The sequence below is a fragment of the Petaurus breviceps genome, unplaced genomic scaffold, assembly GCF_028583685.1.
Source record: "Petaurus breviceps papuanus isolate PSGF00001 unplaced genomic scaffold, PetGlider_PUasm1.0 187, whole genome shotgun sequence".
Taxonomy (NCBI): Eukaryota; Metazoa; Chordata; class Mammalia; order Diprotodontia; family Petauridae; genus Petaurus; species Petaurus breviceps.
Genome location: NW_027185799.1, coordinates 26481689 through 26506764, shown reverse-complemented (window position 1 = coordinate 26506764; position 25076 = coordinate 26481689). Strand labels below are relative to the sequence as shown.

Below are 25076 nucleotides of genomic sequence, written 5' to 3'. Positions count from 1 at the left end.
TCACTTGGGACTGTGCTCAGTTTCCAGTGCACTGTGATGAACTCTTTCTGTTGGCCTTCCAGGCTGCCTTCAGAAGGGAGATTTGTTTCTCTCTGTTACTTTATGGGTTCTGTAGCTCTAAAATTTGTTCAGTCATATTTTATAGGTATTTGAGGTTGTTGTGGGGGGACGTCACTCAATTTCCTGCTTCTGCTCTGCCCAAGTCACTTAATATTAAAGTTGATTTAATTTGCAAGATCTTTTTTGTAGAATTTTTCTATTCATTTGTCCCCTTCCATAAGACTTTGACACTCATCATCTTTGTCCCCAAGCTCTCTTCTCTTTGGAACTTCCCTATTACTATTGAAGGTTTCACTACCCTCCCAGTCACTTAGGCTTACAACCCTAGTGTCATATTCATTTCCTTTTCTCCACTCACCCCACATATCCAATTTGTTATCAGGTCTCATCAGTTCTGTTTCACAACATCATCTCTTGTATATATCCCCTCTTCTCCATTCACACTGCTGATACCCTGGCACCAGTTCTCATCACTTTCTCTGTAGGCTTTTGAACTAGCCTTCTCGTTTGTCCTCCTGCCTCATCTTTCCCCATTCTAGTCCATCGTCTGCTCACCTGGGAAAGTGATTTTCCTAAAGCACTCACTTAACTCAGTAAACTCCAGTGGCTGCCTATTAACTCCAGGATCAAATATAAAATCCTGTTTAGCTCTTAAAGTCCTTCACAATCCTGCCCTCTTTTACCTTGACAATTTCCATACACTTTTCTCCCTTCTCACAAAATAACCAGTTAAACTCACTCGGATGAATAGTAATGACATTGTCAGTATATATACAATTAACAATTTATCTTACAATATTCATTACATCATCATTTTGCTTAGTAAAACCATTTCCTTATCAAATTATCTTAAATTTTCCATTAATGAAGTACAAGTTAAAGTTTTTCAGTTGGTAGTCTGAATTTGCATAGTATTATTTAAAACAAAAAAAATTTGAGGATGAATTTAGGTAAACATAAGGTTCCCTTGAAAGTATTAAAAGCTTTCTTTTTAGGAAAAGCCCAGCAGACACTTCTGAAGTTTTAAATAACTCCCTCTCCCCACCCCCATCAAAGCACACTGTTCTCCCAGGTACCCTTTCAGTTGGAAATAAAGCTATGAGTTCTAGTTTTGAAAACTGACCAAAGAAACTAAATTTAAGAAGTAGAAAATACAGAGGAGCATCTTCTGGAGAAATATGACAGGTGTTCCTTTTTAAAAATATGATTCTGATTATAACAACACAAAATAAAACAGCCATTTTCATATGTATAGTAGAACAGAAAAAGGGAGTACGTGAAATTGTAATTCTCTCATATCTAACATGTGCTTTTCTTTTTAATTATATAGTAGAGAGATAATCATTTACTATGTGCCAGTTCATATCACTTTAGTCCTTGAGGGCAGGAACTGTTTTTGTCTTTTTTTATGTTCCCACAAAAAGGTAAAAACAGTGCACATAGTAAAGGCTTATTAATAAATGCTTGTTGATTTGACTCAGCTGAGTTCTGGGGGATTCATATAAAATAAAACAAAATAATCACTACCTTCAAGGAGCTTATATTCTAATGGAGGGTTAGTTGACAGGCTTTAAACTTGTTCAGTTAGGCAGGTACCTAACCCAGGCATATGAAGACTTCTCCCAATGGAATGGGCAGATGAAAACAATTTATTCCAATGGCCTTGAAGATTTCTGAAGCAAATACTGTGGAGTTCTTAGAGCTGGTAAGATACTGAAAATACCAAGGTCTTCCACTGTTTTCTAGGCTGTCACCAGTTGTCCTGACTTTTGTCTTGTTGCTGGATGACTCTGGAAAAGAGAGTGAGGCTGATATTCTTGTGTCACTCTACTTCACTTAAATCCAGTTCACATGCAAGTTAAGACATCAGTCATTCATGATGTTACTGATCTTTGAAAATGAAGGAAGAACAACATTCTAATGGAGAAGACAAGATAATAGAGCTGAAAAGCGGGGAGGGAGCAGAAAAGAAAGAATGCTGAGGAAGAAGAAAAGTCTGAAGTGATTCCAGGCATGGATATTTACATGTGGGCCGCAGTTATCTTTTTGGTCCACTTATTCTCATCAGAAATGTTGCAAGGCGAGGATATCTCATGAAGTTATATTTCTTGCTGCTTTTGGATGTATGATGGGAAACCAACACCTTTTCCCCTTCTTATATAAGGAGAAACAGGGAGTTATCCTTCCATTTACCAACAACTTGTATATGTTATAGGTTTTATTTTTAACAAGAATATCAACATGGATATGATTTCTTTCCATCAGAACTGTGCTAACTTGTTCATTAGGTGAAGAAGTCATGTTGAGTACCAGCAAATCAATTAATATTTGTAGATGTTAAATTTGTAGTCTTTTGCACTTTTTTATATAATTTCACAGTCATTTCCAGAAATAGAAGTCACATAGGACTGAGGGCCATTTAGTATGACCACAAAGTTGATTATCTCATGTCCAGCATTCTAGTAAGAAACTTCTTTGCACTTACCTAGGCTGATCCTTAAAAAATATTCTGCTGTTTGAACCTTATTCAAAGACTTTTTAGAACATGCCAGATTTATAGTCGGCTGTCATAACCTTTGCTACCCCAGAGACCTCTCTTTCTTTCCTTAGACACTAGATCTCTGACCATGGGCAAGTCATTTAACTTCTCAGAAAATAGGTTTCTCCTCTGGAAGATGAGGACAATCCCATTTGTACTACCTACCATAAAGGATTTCTAGGAGAAAAATGTTTTGCAGTCCTTAAAGCTATCAATAAATTTGTGGTGGTGGTGGTGGTGGTTAGTATTATGTTGAGTTATCTGTCATAGTAATTTAAAGAGATATATGTACCTCCCTGCCCCACTCAGCACCCATTGCGTGTATTTGTATTTAGAATAGACTTTTATCAGCTACATAAATTATATACTCTTATCTTAAGATATGTTACCACTCTTTTTGGAACCCTGTTGGAAAAACTCATTATACTGACAGTATATGCTTAAAATAGTTTGACTACCTACATACAAAGCATTCTTAATGTGCATCAATAACAAGCAAAAATATTTTTCTATACGATATTTAAATTGTATTCTTAAATCTATAATACAGTGTTATCTACCTTGATTGTAATTCTGTGGTTTCATATTTATGAAGTAATTGTCCTTGAATCTATTGTATCAGTCATAGATTTAAACAGAATTAAAAATTACTATTTCATTTATTAACATATTAAGCAAATTGTGATTAATCTTAAAAAAATGGAGCCAATTAATTCATGTTTTTGTCATATTATGGTGATTGCAATTTACTAGTACTTTGTAATAACTTGTAAAAGTATGTTTTCTTGCCTCTCCTCTCTCTTAGCAGAACAATATATCCTTCATGCTAGAGTTTTTTCATTGTATGTATTATAAAAAACCAATTATTACCTGAGGGGAAGAAAAATCAGACACCGTACCATTGTTTTATCCCGTTTTAAATGCAACCACAGGTTAAACTTTGCTTCTCATTCTTATGTTTTCCCTTATATACAGTAGAATGCAGAAAATTAATGGTATTTGAGACAATTTGGGCTGCCACTGACTATCATGCTAGTTTCCTGAATAATAAATATTTTTAGTCTTTTAAGTACTTTTAGTGTATGCATATCTCACTACTGCTAATTGGAAATTAAAAATAGATATACTTTTTATTTCATATTTATATTGACCAATAGCTATAATAATTTTTCTGTTTTCCTAGGTATCACACCTGTCTATCATAATATGTTTGCTTTAATGAGTGAAACTGAGAGGATCTGGTATCCTCCCAACCATGTCTTCCATGTAGATGAGGCAACCAGGTTCAATGTCCTCTACCGAATAAGGTACTTTTCCAAGTAAGGTAGTGAAATGTTTTATATGATGATAAGGAAAAGTGGGGAGGGGAATGACAAATTTTCAAATTAATTATGAAAATTAAGGGACTAAACCAACAGAGAATAAATCAAATCTTAATCCCCTTTGTATAAAACAGTAAAAGGTTGGTTAGTCAGAATTCTCTAGGAGTCAAATTTTGTGGCTAATTGCATTCTGGTGGTGACTGAGAGTTCAACATTTTTAACTGTAATTGTGGAAACATAACCTGGTGAGGACAGTTAACAGTACTGAAAGTTCACAGGGTAGAAAACATTTTCCATTAAAAACAGGTGCTTTGAATTATAAAATAAAATTCCACTAGGACCCTCCCTTTTCTGAACAAGTAATTTTTTGTCAGTTATTCATGAGGAAAATATTTTTTTTGGCCTATTTTAAACTCAAGTAGGGTTCATTACATGATATTTAACAAAATCTAACGTCATGTATCTACAACTCCAAGATCTACATATTTAGCTGTAGTTTCTGTCCTCATCTTACAGACCCATGTCAACAACTTCCTAATGGCCCTCTCCAAGCGGATGTCTTTTCGGCATCTAAGCTGACTCAGCAAGCACTTACTTATGTCCACTCTGCACCAGAAGCTGTGCTAGCAGCTGGGGATTCAGATTTTTTAAAAAGACAGTTGCTGATTTCATCTAGCTTGCTTTCTAGTAGGGAGGGGGAACAGACATGTGATCAAGCAATCCATCCATCCATAAGCACTTGCCATGTACCAGGAATGTAGCTAGATCCTGGGGATACAAGGACAAAAATTAAACAGCTCAGGTTCTTGTAGAGCTTATTTTCTATCAGAAGAGATAATAAACTAGAAAATGTCTAGCAGGGATGAGGGGGTCAGGCATGTCTGCTGTCAAATAAGAGGTCAAAAAGTCTTCATGCCTATGTACAGGCTGCTTTCCTCCCTTCCCCGCCCCCCATTCCTGAAATTCACTCATTTCCTCTCAGAGGCTCAATCCCTAGCTTTTTTATCCTGTCAACTGCTCCTGCCCTTCCCATGGAACTTGTTTTGTATCTGTTTTGCATATTTTTCTTTGCTCATATTTAATAGAGCAGGGGCTATCTTGCTTCTGTCTTTCCCTAGCACAGTGCTTGGATAAATGAATTAAGTATGTATGTGTTTATAAACACAAATATGTGCATGTATATATAAACATACACAGTTAATTCACCACATGTGTCTTGGAACTTCTATGACTTGTACTTTTTGCAGAATCAGCATTATTGAGGGAGTTTGTGTTTCTCCTCATGTGATTGATATTATTGGTTTTTAGTAAAAAAGGAAGACAATTTCAAACCTAGATTTCCTAAAATAAAATTTCAGTATGAAAATGACTGAAAACAAATTTTCATTTTGGCATTTTTATTTTGTGGAATATAAACATTCTATTATTGGGCAGTTGAGTGGCATAGTAGAGTACTGGGCCTGGAGTCAGGAAAACTCATCTTCCTGAGTTCCAGTCTGGCCTCAGATAGTTACTAGTTGTATAACCCTGGACAAGTCATTTAACCCAGTTTGCCTCAGTTTCCTCATCTGTTAAATGAGCTGGAGAAGAAAATTGCAAATCACTCCAGTATATTTTCCAAGAAAACCCCAAATGAGGTCACAGAGTCATACATGACTGAAAACAACAGAACAGCAACAAAATTCTTGGAAGAAGCTTCTACAATCACATTTGCAAGTAGAACCTAAAAGCTTTCTATCAGAAGTATTAATGGTTAAAAATTCAAAGATTAGAATTCTACAGCAGCTTTAGCAAACAGTAGTTTTTATATTCTTTGAATAAATCAGCTCATCTTTTTTAAAAAAAATCTATAAAATGTTAATTTAGCATGTGTAAGAACAACTTATGACAGTAATAGTGGCATCACATTTTTTGTAACAGAATTTAGGATTAGAGAGGATCATAGATTTAAAGTTGGATGTGACTTCAAATCTAGTCCAGATGTCTCATTTTACCATTGGAAAAAAGCCTAGTTCTTACCTTAAAGTCTCATAGGTGGTAACTGTTTCATAGGTCCAGCCTTAAACAAAGGATGTCTTTGGTTCCACTCTCTTTTTGTTCTCTCAATTCAATTCAATAAACAGTATTTATTAAGTGGTTATTGTGTACAAGATAGTGAGCATAGAAAGATGCAAAAGAAGTCTTCCCCTTAAGGAGCTAACATTCTACTGAAGAAATACAACATGTAAATAAATGTAATACAAGGTAATTTGAGTAGTCTCAAAAAGTCAGAGAAGAAAGGCCCTTTTGGCTATCTAGTTTTCTCTACAGTAAAATGAGGAACTTGGACTAGATGACTTTGAACGTGCATTTTTATCTCTTAACTATATTTGCTATGAGCCACACCTGCTAGAGAATCCCTTCTACAAGTACCAGAGAAGCAGATATCCAGTCTTTGCTTCAGGGGGAGGCTAGCATACTTGGCACTTTTGTCTGGTTAATTCTTAAGGAGTTTTCTCCTTGTATCAGGCTTAAATTTGCTTGCTCTCATTGCTTCTAGTTCTGTCGTCTGGAGCCATGAAGAAAAAGAGCACTAAGTAGTGGGGATGGTAGTTAAGAGCCAAAATCAGAAGAGTCTGTAGAGAAGAGGTGGCTCCTGAGCTAAGCCCAGAAGGAAAAGGATTTTGAGATGGGGAAATAAAGAAGCATTACCTTCTAGATATGAAGCAATGTGTAGATAGGAGATAGAAATTCTCAGTACTCTAAAGCAGTATTTTCTTCTTTCTTTCTCTTTTCTTCTTTCCTTTTTTTCTTTTCTATTGCATGTTTTCTTTCTCCTTTTCTTCCTTTCTTTCTCTTGCTTCAGTTTACTCCCAAGTCCTTTGGAATGATAATATTTTCAAGTGTTACATATCTCAAAAATACTCATTAATCAACTGTGATCAAAATTTTAAACTAAATTCTGTGTGGAATTCCAAGTAGCAGGAAGCAGAGAGGGGAAGAGATTTCAAGGATTGTCAGACCTTGCTAGAAATGTCCCAGAATCTCCCTTGACATTTGTATTAACATAAGTTAGATCTTACTCCTTAGTCTTCTGGCCATTACTTTGAAAATTGTACACTCTGAAATAGTAGAACATGTCTGGCAAAGGACAGAAAGGTAGCTAGCCATTTGTATAGTTATCTGTGTTGTAAATCCCAGAATTTTTTTTAACTAATTCACAAAATTTGCAGAAAGATCACTGGAGTCCTGAATTTGTACTTTAGGTAATAGGGCCTGAGTTCAAATCCCTCCTTTACATTTTACTTCCTGTGTGATTTTGGGCTTGGCCTCTTTGGGCCTCCCTCAGTTTTCTCATATGAGGGGGTTGGACTACTCAGGGATGGGGGAACCTGCAGTGTTGAAGCCACATGTGGCCTGACCTTCTAGGTCCCTTAAGGGGATTTCTTCTGTGAAGTTTGGATTCATTTAGAGGGTTGTACTTGAGACCACATGTGGCCTTGAGACTGCAGGTTCCCCATACCAGGACTAGATAATCTCTGAGGTCTTTTCCAACTCTAAATTTATTGAAGTCCTAGTAGTACTCATGCTCATAATGTTCTTCAGGTTTTCTAACTACATTGATATTTTCTCATCTACCCTTCTTCCTCTCAGATATCATCTTAAAAGGCACAGCTTTAAAAACTATGATTAAAATGATCATTATTATTCATATCTACTTGTACTGGTGCATCCATTTAAAAAAAAGATTTCATTCTTCAAAGAATTGAGATATTATTTGTCTTTTTATTAGTTGAAAATGAACTCATTGCTATTAATTGTTTTTTTTCCTAGGTTTTACTTTCCTCATTGGTATTGTAATGGAAGTAATAGAACATATCGGTATGGAATATCTCGAGGTGCAGAGGCCCCTCTTCTTGATGACTTTGTCATGTCATACCTTTTTGCTCAGGTATGCTTTGCATCTGTGTTTTTTGTGATTTAACAGACTCTTTTTTTTTGTTTGTATGTTCTTTAATCAGAGCCAACTTCATGCAGAAGCAAAACTGGCAGCTCCCTTGGTCAGCAGCTGCAGAGTAACACATTATTGGCTTTATTTTTTTGTCTGAAAGCTGTAGATAATAGAATAATTTTTACATACTAAGACTCATTGAATTGGTTCTGCATCTGATTTCCTAGTTTCTTTTTTTACCCCACTTCTTAACACATAGGAGACTTTTAAGAAGGGTCCTATAAAAGGTGATCTGGATTTTACAGCAACCTATTTTAAACTCTTGTAGAAGATCCACACAGTAATTTTCCAAATGGTTGGAAATAAGACAATGAAACATTTTAGGAGCTTTGTTTTTCCACCAAGATAATCCCTTATTCTTGTCAGGCATTTTAAAGGATGGATAGTAAAATGTAAGACACATAAAATTATGAATTGTAAGAAAATTCATGAAAGGCTTTTTCAGACTTTCTGAAAGTTGTATCTATTACATTTATTAATAATGTATTATATTTATGTGTAAAATAAGGGTCATTACAAGGATCATGGATCTAGAACTGGAAGGGGGCTCAGAGGCCCTCTAACCTAAGATCCTCATTTTACAGATGAGGAAATTGAAGTCCATAGAGTTAAGTGAGTTAACTAGGGTCACTCAGGTAAAAGTGGGATTTTAGAAGTCCCATTCTCAGTGTCAGAAATGAGATTTTAGCCCTTGTCCTCTGACTCCAGGACTAGTCTCTACTACTTAGTAGATAGGGACACTTTCTATTTAGTATTTTTAACATTTGTATTTTCTGTCTACTGTCTTGAACTATAAGAAACTAAATAAAATGTTTTTGCATTGATAGCTTAAATTTATTTTTTCTAATACCTAATGAACTAGTGTGACAAAGTGAAGACAAAATTAAATAGACTAAGAAAAACTATGAGAGTAACTTAGGTATAATAGTATTTTTCAGGCAGGTCACCAAGGGGCACAGGTAGAAAACCAAGGAGTTAACAAAGATTGATCTCCTTAGTCCCAGTGGACATCTTTGTTTTAGTCTCTAGTAATGGCCTGTAACAGAGTCACTGTTTTTCATGGTTCTTTTCCTACTATTGTGGCATTCACAGCTTTTTAGCTGTTTCATAGTTAACTGGCAGTTACTGGAAGGCTGAGGGAGGGAAAGAAAGGAAAGGGAATAAGCATTTATAGAAAGCCTACTATGTGCCAGGCATGGGTACTAAGCTTTTTTTTTTTTTTTTTGACAAATATTATCTCATTTGATCCTTAAACAACCCTGTGGGGTAAATGCTATTATTATCCCCATTGTACAGGTAAAATGACTACTGAGGCAAACAGTGGTCAGTGACTTGCCCAGTGTCCCACAGGAAGTGTCTGAGACTGGATTTGAACCTAGGTCTTTCTGATTCCAGGCTTATCATTCTCTCTACTGTGCCACCAGCTGTAATAGTCAGGCTATATTAGGCAGTTATGAAAGTTGAAATGTTTAATACTCAATAATAATAGTTGGCAATTAGTGCTCCAAGGTTACAGTGTTCTTTATATTCTTTATTCATTTGATTCTCACAATAACACTGTTGTTAATTCCAGTTTGACAAATGAGGAAACAGGTTTCTTAGAGGCTAAGTGGTCTGCCATGGAACTAGTAAATCCTAAAAGTGGGACTAGAGCCCAGATTTCTGTGCCAAGACAGAGCCCTTTCCACTACCCACTTTTATCTAAGAAACCATGACAGATGTAATCAGTTTGGGGGAGGAATTGAAATATAACATGGCATTATAACTTCATAGTGACAGCTCCAAAGTGAGTCTTTGAATAGCCCCAGGTGTATTTCCTGGGTGTTGGTGTTGTTTATAACCTTCCCTTTCCACAAATCATTGCTTTACAAACGAGATAAGTCATCCTCAAATTGCATCAGTGCCCAGGGCATGCAGCAAGTTGTATGACTAGGCTACTTTAGAGGAATCAGCAAAGGGTTAACTAAACATCTTTGAATAATTCAAAGACTGGAGAGTTTTTCATTGTATGGTACTTTTCTCAGAGTACACAGAAACAAATACACTTTTAGTTTTGTCAGAGGCTTCCAGGTTTTCTTTAGGAAGCCAAATTTGGGAGTATAAAGAAAGTAGTAGCCACAAGTGACCTAATTTTTTTTTCACTATTTAACTCTGCCAAGTTCTTCAAAGGGACCCATTTCTCCATCAAATGTGTATGATGACTTAGCAAGTTAATGACCATTGGCAAGTAAAAAAATTTTCCATTCTTTCTCACTTTTATGCTGCAGAAAATATTTGATACTTATTCCATGTTCCCTCTCAATTGAATTTTATTACATGGTTTTGTGACCATTGCTCAAGTTTACTTATTTATTTGCTAGATTAAAAATTGAAATTTTAAAATTAAGTTTTAAACTACTAACATTGTTCACTATGAAAAATACATGTCACAGGACTTATAAAAGTCCTCATTAAATAACAAGAAAACCTTAGATATTTGGGTTATTTTTGTTTGTTTTTCAAAATTTCAGTTGGGCACAGCTGAAAATTGACTGAACAACAACAGACAGCAAAGCACAAGGAAAAAAACTAACTGTTTTTAGGTTGTAAAGTAAAACATTTTATGTATGTACATTATGGCCATATTTAAACTTGAGTAGCATTTCCAGGTATTTTACTTTCCTAACCTAAAAACATGTAGAGTTTTTTCCTTGTACATGAATTTCTCTGGAGAAAAGATGATTAGGAGAAAAAGGGACAAAAATGACAGATTATAAACTCTTTGCTGTTTGTTTTTTGTCATTTTCAGTTGTGTTCAACTCTTTGTGACCCCATTTGGAGTTGTCTTGGCAAAGATACTGGAGTGGTTTGCCATTTTCTTCTCCAGCTCATTTAACGGATGAAGAAACTGAGGCAAACAGAGTCACTTGCCTAGGGTCACACAGCTAGTAAGTGTCTGAGGCCAGATTTGAATTCAGGAAGATGAATCTTCTTGACTCTGGGCCTGGCACTCTTATTTCCTTTGCTGTCTGGCCTAATGTCTTGTCTTTTCTAAGTGAGCTATCACCTGTCTGATGTTAGCCTATTCCTAGTTTCTGCTAAACTGCTGTCCAGTTTTCCTAGCAATTTTTGTCAAATGAGAAGTTCTTATCCCCAAAGCTGAATCTTTGGATTTATCAAACACTAGATTACTATGATCATTTATTGCTGTGTATTGTGTACCTAATCTAGTCCACTGATTGACCACTCTATTTCTTAGCCATGCCAGATTGTTTTGATGATTACTGCTTTGTAATACAGTTTGAAAACTGGTACTGCTAGGCCACCTTCCTTCATTTTTTTTTTTATAAGTTCCCTTGATATTCTTGACCTTTTGTTCCTCCAGATGAATTTTGTAATTTTTTCTAGCTCTATTAAAATAATTTTTGGTAGTTTGATTGGTATGGCACTGGATAAATAAATTAATTTAGGTAGAGCTGTCATTTTTATTATATTGACTGGGTCAAACCATGAGTAATGAATATTTCTCCAGTTGTTTAAGTCTTTCTTTATTTGTGTTAAAAAGTGTTTTGATATTTTGTTCATAGAGTCCCTGGGTTTATCTTGGCAGGTAGACTGCCAATTTATATTGTTTGTAATTATTTTCAGTAGAATTTCTCTATCTTTTCCTGTTTGATTTTGTTAGTGATATATAGAAATGTTCATGACTTATGTGGGTTTATTTTATATCCTACAACTTTGCTAAAGTTGTTCGTTGTTTCAATAGTTTTTTAGTTGATTCTTTACAGTTCTCTAAGTATACTTCATATAATCTACAAAAAGTGATAGTTTTGTTTCCTCAGTATCTATTTTTATTCCTTCATTTTTTTCTTATTGCTGTAGCTAACATTTTCAATACAATATTGAATAATAGTGATTATAATGGGCATTCTTGCTTCACCCCTAATTGTATTGGGAATGCTTCTAACTTATCCCTTTTATACGTAATACTTGCTCTTGGTTTTGGATAGATGCAGATTTATTTTAAGAAGGCATATTCCTATGCTTTCTAGTGTTGCAATTTGTCAAACTTTTTCTGTATCTGTTGAGATAATCACGTGATTTTTGTTGTTTTATCATTGGTGTGGTCAGTTATGTTGATAGTTTTCATGTCATTGAATATTCTTGGTATATTCTTGGTATAAACCATGATCTTTGATATATTGCTGCATTTTATTGCTAGGATTTAAAAAAAATTTTTTTTGCGTTGATACTCATTAGGGAAATAGGACTGTCATTTTCTTTCTCTGTTTTTGCTTTCCCTGGCTCAGGTAACAAAATTATATTTGTATTATAAAAGGAATTTTGGCAGTACTTCTTTACCTCATAGTATTGTCTTGAGGACTGAGGAACATAAACCTTAAAGTAGTAAAGAAATGTATACTATTATTATGCAATATATCCTATGTCTTGGGGTGATGTGTGTAAACATCTCATCTTCCTAATTAAGCAATAAGTTCTTTGAAAACAAGGACTGAGTGTTTTACTTAGTGGGACATTTTATTGGGAGGCAGCATGGCAGAGGGCATAGAGTATCAGATTTGAAATCAAAAAGGCCTGAGTTCAGATATTCCTTCTAGGCATTTGCAAATTATGGCCCTGGGCAAATTACCACCTCTTTTAACCTCATTTAGAAAATCAGCATAGTTTTAGCACCTACCACACAGGTTTTGAGGATGAAATGGGAAAATATATGAAAAACCTTAATGTTATATGTAATTGTTAGCTATTATTAATGCCTTATACGTTAGGTATCCAGTAAATATTTAGTAATTGAATGCCATTTCAACATCACAAGCGTATGGATTGAAATAAACTGTTTCTGTATCTTTTTTGAACCCCTATTTAAAATTAGATGTTCTACTGCTGAAATGAAAGACACATCACTGGAGCTTTATGACAAAATTTTTGAAAAGCATTGCTACTGATTTTTCCCTCACAGACGCATATGTTCTTGGAGAATATATTTTAGCTAACAGTGTGATACTGGAACTACTGAAAACATTTTTCTTACCTTCTTATACTTCAGTGGCGGGATGATTTTGTTCATGGATGGATCAAAGTACCCGTGACTCATGAAACACAGGAAGAATGTCTTGGGATGGCTGTCTTAGATATAATGAGAATAGCTAAAGAAAAGGATCAGACCCCACTGGCAGTCTATAACTCTACCAGGTAACTTTATTTTTTAATAGCACATTAGTGCTATACATGAATAAAAATAGTAAAAATTTTAATATTTTATTTCCTATTTTTAAAAAGGTCTTAATGATTTTTAGGTCTATACTCAATACCAAATTTTTGTATTATTTATGACATAGGATATCCTTAGGGAAATTATGAAAAAGTCTTAAATGAATTTTTTTTGGTCTTTATTAATTTGTTTACTTTTAGTTTACAAGATTCATAACCACAATTCCTTGAGTTTCAAATTTTCTCTCCCTCCCCACCTCTCCCCCCATGGCAGCATACAATCAAGTATAGTATCTGCAAATACTTTCACATTAGGTATTAGTCAGATTATAAAGAAGGATTGTGTCAGATGGAATGAAGAATGAGAAAGAGGAAAAAAAACCAAACAAGAAAAAGAAAAAGAGCAGGTAGTTTGCTTCAATTTGGGTTCAAACTGAGTTCTTTCTCTGGATGTAAACATCATGAGTCTTTTGGGGTTGACTTATGACTCTAGATTGCTGAGAAGAGTAACAGTTTATCAAAGTTGGTCGTCACACATACGTTGTGTCTGTAATTGCATACAAATTCCTCTTGGCTCTACTCTTCTCACTCAGCATCAGTTCACATAAGCCTTTCCAGGTAAATATGAAGTTCATGTGCTCCTCGTTTCTTATGGCACAATAGTATTCCATAATATGCATATACCACAACTTGTTCAGCTATTCCCCAATTGATGGGCACCCCCTTAATTTCCAATTCTTTGCTACTACAAAAAGAGCTGCTATAAATATTTTTGTACATTTGGGTCTTTTTCCCACTTCTATGATCCCTGGGATATAACCCTAGAAGTGGTATTGTTGGGTCAAAGGGTATGAAATTATTTATAGCCCTTTGGGTATAATTCCAGATTGCTCTCCAGAATGGTTAGATCAGTTCACAACTCCACCAGCAATGCATTAGTGTTCCACTTTGTCCACATCCTATCCAGCATTTGTTTTCCTGTTTTGTCATCTTGGCCAATCTGACAGGTGAGATGTGGTACCTCAGAGTTGTTTTGATTTGCATTTCTCTAATCAATAGTGATTTAGGGCATTTTTTCATATGCTTATAAATATCTTTAATTTCTTCCTCTGAAAACTGCCTGTTCATATCCTTTGACCATTTATCAATTGGGGAATGACTTGTATTCTTATAGATTTGACTCAGTTCTCTGTATATTTTAGAAATGAGTCCTTTATCAGTGACATAGGTTGTAAAAATTCTTTCCCAATTTTCCACTTCCCTCCTAATCCTGGTTTAAAAATTTAAGTAGTTTAGTTCTTTAAATCTTTGTAATTTAATCAGTATTCTTACTCCATCAAAACAGTTTACAGCCCCTCTATAATCTGAAAGGTTTGCTTTAACCAAAAAATTATGTACCCTGTGAAAATTGGTAGTGAGTCTCTCCAGATTTGACTACACCAGTTCTCCAACTACGAACATTCAGTCCATACTTAAAGCCTTCCCACTTTGGTAGGACCAACCACGGCTTACATTTTGTTCATATGGCCTTCAAGAAATCAGTGTTACTACCACACCTCCATGGGAACAGTACTTTAGTGAAAAAATCTTTATTAGGTTATTAAAATAATAAACCTGCTTCAGAGCATTTCATTTGCTCAGTGGATATTTGTTAATAATTCATAGCAGAGCAGCTACATTTTACTGTTAAGCCAGGAAGAACACGAAGAGAGAATTTCTCAAGATGAAATTTTAAATGGCTTATATAAGTATGATATAGTCTATATATTTATATATCCACTTTGAAGCAAGCTGTTTGCTAAAACCTAAGGTATGAATGAATGACTATTGGGACCTGTAGCAGCCAATACCCTAGCATACCCAAGATTGCTGCTAGCAGGTTCTTTGATCTGCTTTTCTAAAGGAAAGCTCAAAAAGGGGATTAACAATTTTACTTTAATCAAACATATATCATTTACCTAGTTCAGGGGGAAAAGTCAGCACCCTGGACTTAGGAGAAGAATACAAATTGAAGTTACAAGCAGACCAAAAAACCAGAGAAAACAAAAATAACACAATTCAACAGACAGGGCTTCTAGCTCTCTGACTATCACATATATACAGTTAGTTACCAGAGAGAGAAGCAGCAATATCTGGGTCTTCAAAGCCAGGGGGTTCAATGACCGCCCAGAGTCTCATCTGGCAAAATCACACAACTCTTCCAATGAGTGAGCCCCAGAGCAATACTTCACATCAGGTTATATGTAGCCTTCTCCAGGGTCAGAGAACATCACAACCCTCATGACCCACTGCCCAATCACAAAGTAACAATGTACGAGCATTCCTGAAAAACAAGCCTCCCTCCACAGGTACCATGTGACCACATTCATTCTATTAGGGGGCAGGGTGTATTTTCAAATCAAGGAAGGTCCTCAAATCCGCCTATTAGGGGCAGAGAGTATCTTCAGATTCCCATTACAGGACGCTAACATTACTTTTATTTGTGCAACTTTTTTCAAGTTTAGAGGCCAAAGTAAGCTGAGATGACACTCCCATTATATTTGCCATCACATCCATCAAAGCATAAAAAAAATCAACATATACAAATGAGTAAAATTCATTTTATTCCCTGAATATTTGACTCAGTAACTGCCATTCCTTCCATTTATACCATGCCTTTACATTCATACTTTATTCTATATCCATATTATTTTTTAGGCCTTTTTGATACATATGGTTTTGGTTTGGGATGGCTAGAAATCCTTTTTTTTTCTTTAAAAAAAATCATCTAATTGGGGCTTCATCTGTCTAGAAGTTTATGACTTTGCTTGCTTAAAATGCAGAGATATCCAGAGATAGGGTAAATACTTGTTAGTAATTTTAATCTTAAGAAAAATTTTAATCTTTACTTAGTAAATTTAATCTTAAAAATATATTTGAAAGCAGATTTAGGAAGGGGGGACAGAGACAGAGAGTGTGACTGAGAACTTTAGACCTAGAAAGAGAGGAAAGAAATGGAGTGGGGAAAAGGTTTAGAAGTAGAGGTGGAGGTCATATGAGCAACAAGATGGAGGACTAGACTCTGCTCCCCATAACCCTAAACCTCTCCAAAACATACATTTTGTGCCAGAGATAAAAACAACTTCAACTGTCTCTGTGGTCTAGGATATCCAGAATTTAAAAGAAGGTTTAAAAAAAAAACCAACCTAAAAACCCATTAACTAATGCTCACTAACCCTGAGCTTACTCAGCGTGCCTCCCCCACCTCCTGTGCTACTAGCAGCAAAGCCTAGCAGACCCAAGGACCCCACACATGGATGAGTACTTGCAACAAAATCCACCCCCACACCCTGGTCCTCACGCCCTCTTTCCATTGCCATGGAGACCCCAGCTACAAGCTTGGACCGCAAGAGACATGACAGGACACCATGTGTGTGTTGAGGGGAGGGGAAGGGGACTGTGCAGCATTCCACCACGCCTGGGAAAAAGAGCACAGCATCCAGCTAGGGCCCATTCTGACCACCCAAAAGCCAGTTGGACAGAGACCTAGGTTGGTGAATGGTGAATAGCCCAGTATGAGAGAACGCTGAGGTGCTTTAAGATCTAGTTCCAAAGGAACCCACCTTTAGAGGAGGCAGTGTTAGAAAGCAAATAGGGGAAAATCTGGGTGGGCAGGGAAGACAAATTAACAAAGATTTTAAGAGGAAGAAAACTCAAAGACCTTGACCATAAACAGATAAATCAACAAGGAAAACAGTAAAAACAAAAGGAAATATGCCTTCCAGATTTAGTAAACAAGATCAGGCATCTATAATAAATACTGCAAAACAAAGGAAAATAATCTACTACATGTTGAGACAGAAGTCCCTGTGGAATGTGAGAAGATAGAATCACAACATGATGTTTCTAAGTTGTTCAAAAGAGAAATGAGTATTATTAGAGCAGATTTTGTGTCCTGTAAAGCAAAAACAATGAATAGAATAGAAAAACTGCAATCTTTCATGGCAAATTTCACCAAAGAAACAAAAGAGGGAACAATAGATTAGGAAATATATAGATGTGAAGAAGACTATAGAAGAGAGGCAAAAAACAGTAATATTAAAAGAAAATGTGCTTATTAAGCAAGCAAACATATTGATCTTGAAGATAGAATGAGTAGAGACCACCTAAGGATTTCAGAGCTCCCAGAAGAACATGAGAGGATAAAAAAAAACTGCCCAGAATTTCTGAACTAAGAAATGAAATATCAATTGAAAGAATTCACAGATCACCTCCAGAAGGGGGGGAAAAAAACCAAGACTGCAAACACCAAGACACATAATGGTTAAATTTGACAATTCAGTTCAGAAACAAGTTCTGTAAGTGATGAAAGAGGACCTTAAAATACAAAGTAAAGGAAATTTGAATAATATAAGAGTATTCTGCACTCATCAGAAAATGTGGAAGGAAATGAATAATGTGTTTGGGGGTTGGGTTTTTTTTTTCTTTTTTGGATGGGGGAAAGCAGGGCAGTTGGGGTTAAGTGACTTGCCCAAGGTCACATAGCTAGTGTTACCTGTCTGAGGTGAATTTGAACTCAGGTCCTCCTGACTCCAGGGCTGGGGCCCTATTCATTGTGCCACCTAGCTTCCCCAAATAATGTGTTCTAAAGATCAGTGGAGCTCAGGATGCTATCCAAGGTAAACTATCCTGCAAATCTGAGCTTACCCATAAATGGGGGGAAAAAGTAGATATTCAGTAACAAACATAGGAAATGTTTTTAGAAAGAAAACCAAAACTGAAGAAATTATTTGCTTCTTGAACACTCCAAGCAACAGAAATGGAGGAAGAATGAATAAATATAGCAGCCAAGGACATCAACAAGTGACCAATAAGAAACTTTTCTCTAAATGTACAGAAGGAAAGAGGCAGGCCTAGGATGTTATGGATAGGACCTGGCAATACCCTGCTTACAGCTGAATCACTGTTTTTGTTTTTGTGATACTGCATCATAACATGGGAGTATGCATGATAGGAGAGTGGAAGAGAGGTAGAGAGGAATGTGTGGGATCAAATCAAGGGCTAACAGCAAGGCAAAGGTGACCCCTCTGATTTCTGGAGGGGAAGAGTATATAGGGGAGTGGGTGATGAATGGGGGGAATGATTGAAAAAGAGGAGAAAGGAAAGAGGCCTTTCTTTGATAGTAGGAGGGAATTCCACAGATAATGTCCCTTTGGATAAAGAAAGATGGTCTGTTTAGGGAGATGGGGACCCTGTCCTGGCTATGACCTGGGGGATTTGGTGCTTGAAAAGTCTATTCATCCTATCTTGATAGAGGGGAGTTGGAACTCCTAGGGCTAGTTGAAAGTGGGAGTGGGAGAAGATGGACCCAAGGAGGAGATTTTGAGGGAAATGGGGGGGGGGAGGTGGTTACTAGGGGAAGGTATAGATCAGTGGGGGGCTATGTAATTGAGAATGGGGTGGAAGAGGGAGAGGGCCTACCATTGGATAATGTCCTTTCTGACACCTGTAATAATTGGCATTGTTCTGGGAGTGAGGAATTATATTATTTTGGAATTATAGTTCATATTAATTATATTAGTTTTGGAGGTAATATAGACCTCAATGCAATAAAAATAATAATTGATTCAGAGACCACAAAGATACAGACCTAAACAGAGACTTAATAATAAAATCCTAAAGAATGAGTAGGTCAAAGAACAAATCATAAAAACAGTTAAAAACTATATAAAAGAAAATAATAATAATGAAACAACATATCAAGATTCCTGAGATGCAACTAAAGTATTCCTCAGGGGGAAGATTATAACTTTATAATTACAATCATACATTAACAAAATAGAAAAAAGATTAATGAACTGAATGCATTTTAGAAATTTAGAAAATTTACAAGTAAACCACCCAAAATAAGCACAAAAGAAAAGATATTAAAAATTAGAGGAGAAATAGATAAATTAGAAATGAAAAAATGTAGAAATGATAATACTAAAAGCTAGTTCTTTGAAAAGTACTGAAATTGATCATTCTTTAGATAATCTGATTAAACAAAAGAGAGCAAAAAATCTAATCAATAAATAGCAAAAGAGCAAGATGAAATCACAACAAAAAATAATCACAAAATATTATACAGTTATATGCTAACAAAATTGAAAACACAAAAGAAATAAAGGAATGCTTTACTCTCTCTCCCCAGTTATTTGAAAAGCAATAACAATAAAAAAAAAGAGAGACAGAGCCAAGATGGCAGATTAAAGAGGGACTCCCCTGAGCTCTTCCCTAAAGCCCTCCACCAACCACAAGAGCCATTCCCAGGCCTATCACCCCAGGGCTGAGATCTGTCGAAGTTGGGTAGGGGACAAATGTAGGGCCCACAGCAGTGGCAGCAGCTACTCCTGGGACTACCAACCCATAGCCTGGAAATTTAAAAAGCACCTATCTGAACTTCCAGGGACCAGGATGACAGAGTGAACCCAGGCTGCTCCAATCCCCCGCCCTGACCTTGAAAATACAGTAATTATTGCCCCAGAGCAAAATTTTAAGCAATAAAGGCTTGGGAACCCTTGAGGAAGGGCATGGCTAAGGCTCTGACTCCAAATGGGAAAAAAACAGACTGCAAAGACAAAGACTCTAGAATCCTGTTATTATGAGAGGGAGGAACCAAGTTCTGGAGGAGACAGTATTGACTCCACACCCACAGCTGAAACCTCAACAGGGAATATGAACTAGTCTCAAGCACAGGAAGCATTCTTAGATGAGCTCAAAAAGAAGTTTGAAAACCAAATTAGAGAGATAGAAGATGAAATGAATATTTTTTTAAAATCAAAATTAGAAAAACATTACAGTGAAGAAAACAGCTCCTTAAGAAGAAAAATGTGTGAACTAAATAAGAAATCTCAACATAGAAAAGGAGCTTCAAAAGCTATCTGAGGAAAATAATTCGCTAAAAATTAGAATCAACCAAATTGAAGCTAACAACTCCATGAGGCACCAAGAATCAAACAAAATAGCAAGAATGAAAAATTAGAAAAAGAGGTAAAATATCTCAGTGGAAAAATAACTGACCTGGAAAACAGATCCAGGAGAGAGAATCTGAGAATTACTGGTCTACCAGAAAATCATGATGAAAAAATGAGCCTGGACAACATCTTCCAAGAGCTCATCAAGGAAAACTGCCCTGAGATCCTAGAACCAGAGGGTAAAATAGAAATCAAGAGAATCCACCAGACACCTCCTGAAAGAGATCCCAAATTGAAAAGTCCACAAAATGTGGTAGCCAAATTCCAGAACTATCAGGTAAAGGAGAAAAACACTACAAGCAGCCAGAAAGAAGCAATTCAAACATTGTGGAACCACAGTGAAGATTGCACAGGATCTGGCAGCTTCTACATTGAAACATCAGAGGAACTGGAAGATGATTTTTTGCAAGGCAGAAGAGCTTGAGTTACAACTAAGGATCACCTATCTAGCAAAACTGAGCATAATCTTCTAGGCAAGGAGATGATCATTCAATGATATAATGGACTTCCAGACCTTCCTGATCAAAAAGCCAGAGCTCAATGGAAAATTCAGCCTCCAATTACAAGACTAAAGAGAGGACATAGAAAGGTAAATAGGGAACATATGCACACGCACACACACACACACACACAACTTGTTATTTAATAAGAGCAAATTGTTTACATCCCTATATGGGAAGCTGATATTTGTTAATATTTAGAATTCTATAATTATGGTGACATTTAAAAGGGATATAGATAAATAGAGGGTGTGGGTATAAATTAAACAAAATGATAGGAAAAAAACCTTACTAAGGGCTGCAAAGGGACTGCAATGGAAGAAGAAAGAATGAAGCAGAAAAGGGTAAATTATGCCACACGGAGAGACATAAAAACATAGTAGAGGAAAAGAAGAGAGGGAGATGAACATTATATGAGCTTTTACCTCATTGATTCTTGTATAAGGGAGGGAATAAAATAATCAGTTAAGTATAGGACTCTATCAAGAAGAGATATAAAATTTATCATAATGGAGGGAAAAAGGGGAGGGAGAGGAGCATTGCATGAGATCTATTCTCATCAGTCTTGGTTTGAGGAAGAAATAACATACTACATTAAGTATAAAAATCTATCTTACCCTACAGGCAGTAGGAGTGGGGAAGGGCTAAGCAAAGGGGAGGGTTAGAAGGAAGGGAAGAAGTAAGTGGGGGGAGTAGAAAAAGGGAGGGGGGGCTGATAAGGAGGGAATACTGAGGAAGGTGCCAGTCCAAAGGAAAACTCTTAAGGAGGGGAAGGGAGAAGGGGAAATATAGAAACATAAACGGGAGGGAATAGGATGGAGGGAAAGATACAGATAGTAATCATAACTGTGAATGTGAATGTGGCATAAAACAGAGGCAGATAGCAGAATAGATTAAGAACCATAATCCTACAATATGCTGTGCATAAGAAACACATTTGAGACAGGGGGATACACACAGGGTAAAGAATGTGGCTGCTTAAGAGCTCCTGGCCTGCAGATGTAGGGGAACCATGTGACCATTCAGAGGGTAATCGCTCTTACTTTGACCCCCTTGGATCTGAATTGCTCTCTTGGGTGGAGATCTTGGGGTATGTGACCAGATGCCAGATCCTGTGGAGGCTTCAGAGAGGGCACCCAACTAGTAGCTCTGGCAGCTGTGAAAACCCCAGCAATTTGGGACAAAGCTCTACTCTCTAGAAGCAGAGTGCTACTGTGGCAAAAAGCTCAAAAGTCAAGTAATTGAGTGGCAACATGAACAAGTAGAGGAAGCAAAGCAAGCACAGCAATCAGACTTTAGATTCCTTTTTTGGGGACAAAAAGGATCAAAGCATGGAATGGCAAGAAGACAACAAAGTCAGAACTCCTGCACCAAAAGCTTCCAAGAAAATTATGAACTGGTTATAGGCCATAGAGGATGTTAAGAAGGATTTTGAAAGCCACATAAGAGAAATGGAGGAAAAATTGGGAACAGAAATGAGAATGATGCAAGAAAATCATGAAAAGAGAGTCAACAACCTGACCGAAGAAAATAACACCTTAAAAAATAGACTAACTCAGATGGCAAAAGAGGCTCAAAAAGGCAATGAGGAGAAGAATGCCTTAAAAAGCCAAATTTGCCAGATGGAAATAGAATCTCAAAAGCTCACTGAAGAGAATCATTCCTTCAGAATTAGATTGGAGCAAATGGAAGCTAGTGACTTTATGAGAAATCAAGATACTGTTAAACAGATCTAAACAAATAAAAAAATAGAAGGCAATGTGAAATATCTCACTGGAAAAACCACTGACCTGGAAAATAGATCCAGGAGAAATAACTTAAAAATTATTGGACTACCTGAAAGCCATGATCAAAAGAAGAACCTAGAAATCATCGTTCAAGAAATTCTCAAAGAAAATTGCTTCAAAAAGATACGAAAAAGAAAACTCCTAGGAATTTTATAGCCAGGTTCCAGAGTTCCCAGATCAAGGAGAAAACATTACAAGCAGCCAGGAAGAAACAATTTTAATATCGTGGAAACACAATCAAGATAACACAGGATCTGGCAGCTTCTACATTGGGGGATTGAAGGGCTTGGAATATGATATTCCAGAGGTGAAAGGAGCTGGGATTAAAACCAAGAATCACCTACCCAGCAAAACTGAGTATCATTTTCAGGGGAAAATATGGTCATTCAGTGGAATAGAGGACTTTCAAGCATTCTTGCTGAAAAAACCAGAGTTGAATAGCAAATTTGACATTCAGATACAAGAAGCAAGAGAAGCATGAGAAGGTAAATGGAAAAGAAATCATAAGGAAAGTATCAAAGTGGAACTATTTACATTCCTCATGGAAAAACAATAATTGTAACTTATGAAACTTTTCTCAGTATGAAGATAGTTGAAGGGAATACATATGTATATATATATATGTATACACACATACATACATATATATCTATATAGGAGGGTATATGGGCATATGAATACATATGTGAGTGTGCATATATGTGTACAAGTATACATAGACAGAGGGCACAGGATCAATTGAATAGGAAGGGATGATACTTAAAAGGTGAAATTGAGAGGTGAGAGAGGAATGTAATGAGAGGAGATGGAGAGAGACAGAATGGGGTAAATTATCTCATATAGAAGAGGCAAGGGGAAACTGTTACAATGGAGGGGAAGAACAAGAAGGTAAAAAGGAAAGGGTCAACCTTAGTCTCATTGAATTTGGCTTAAGGAGGGAATGACATACACACTAAATAGGGTATCTCACCCTAGAGGAGAGTAGTGGAGAAGGGGATGAGAGGGGAGATGATGGAGGGGAAGGCAGGTTGAGGTGGAGGGTAGTTAGAAGCACATACTTTTGAAAAAGGACCGGGTCAAAGTAGAGAATAGAACTAGTGGGGGGCAGGATAGATGGAGGGAAATATAGTCAATCTTTCACAATATGTCTACTGTGGAAATGTTTTACATAGGTGCACATGTACAACCTATATTGAATTGCTTATCTTCTCATTAAGGGTGGGTGATGTGGGAGGAAGGGAAAGAATCTGGAACTCAAAGTTTTAAAATCAAATGTTTAAAAAATATTATTGTTTCTTTTTATATGCAACTGGGAAATAAGATATATGGGCACTGGGGTATAGAGATCTATTTTGCCCTACTGTGAAGTCGGAGGGGGTTTGGAGGAGAATACAGGAGAAAGCAGTTTGGGGGAGGGGATATATAGTGAGATTGCTGTTTTGGGATGGTGGGTAGTGGAAAGATAAGGAGAAAATTTGTAACTCAAGATCTTGTGGAAATGAATGATGTATACTAAAAATAAATATAAAATTTAATTTAAAAAAAAAAAAAGGTCCAAAAAGAATGCTGAAAAAGCAGAATCAGCCAAATGGAAAAGGAGGTCCCAAAACTCACTGAGAAAAATAATTACTTAAAAATCAGAATGGAGCAAATGGAAGCTAATGACAAACCAAAAGAATGAAAAAAGTAGAAGACAATGTGAAATATTTCATTGGAATAACAACTTACCTTGAAAATAGATCTAAAAGAGAGAATTTAGAAATTATTGTACCACTTGAAAGCCATGATCAAAAAAGGACCTAGACATCTTCTTTCAAGAAATTATCAAGGAAAATCACCCCGAATAGTGTTGAACCAGAGGGTAAAGTAGAAATTAAAAGAATCCACTGGTCACCTCCTGAAAGAGATCCCAAAATGAAAAGTCAGGAATGTTATAGCTAAACTCTGGAGTTCCCAGGTTAAAGGTAAATTTTGCAAGCCCCCAGAAAGAAAAAATTCAAGTGTTGTGGAGCCACAATCAGGCTAACTCAAGATTTAGCAACCTCTATTTTAAAGGAGTGGAGGATTTGTAATATGATATTCCCAAAGGCAAAGTAGCTATAATTACAACCAAGAATTGCCTGCCCAGGAAAACTGAGTATAATCCTTCAGAGAAAAAAGGGATATTCAATGAGATAGAAGATTTTCAAGTATTCTTGATGAAGAGCCCAGAACTGAACAGAAAGTTTTACTTTCAAATACAAGACTCAAGAGAAACACAAAAAAGTAAACAGGAAAGGGAAATCATAAGGGCCTTAATACCTTTAAACTGTTTGTATTCCTGTAGAGGAAGGTGATATTTCATAAGACCTTTCTCATTATTAGGGTAGTTAGAAGGAGTATATATAGACAAGAGGGCACAGGTATGAGTTGAATATGAAGGGATGACATCTAAAAAATAAAATTAAGAGATGAGAGAGGAATGTATTTGGAGAAAGAGAAAAGGGAGAGGTAGAAAGGTGGTAAATGAACTGATAGAAAAGAGACAAGAAAAAGCTTTTACAGTGGAAGGAAGAGGGTGTGAGGTAAGGAGGAATAATTGAACTTTCACTATCATCAGAATTGGCTCAAAAGAGGGAATAACATACATGCTCAGTTGGGTGTAGATATCTATCTTAGTTACCCTACCGAA

At 36.3% G+C, this 25076-nt stretch overlaps 1 protein-coding gene across 1 annotated transcript in view; it reads left to right on the top strand.

Annotated features, from left to right (window-relative positions):
* JAK2 (Janus kinase 2) overlaps positions 1-25076 on the top strand; it is a 149567-nt gene that overhangs the window by 57253 nt on the left and 67238 nt on the right. The window contains exons 4-6 of the mRNA XM_069090780.1: positions 3783-3906; positions 7735-7852; positions 12960-13105. Coding sequence (XP_068946881.1) covers positions 3783-3906; positions 7735-7852; positions 12960-13105 — 388 coding nt within the window. The remainder of the gene's footprint in view (positions 1-3782; positions 3907-7734; positions 7853-12959; positions 13106-25076) is intronic.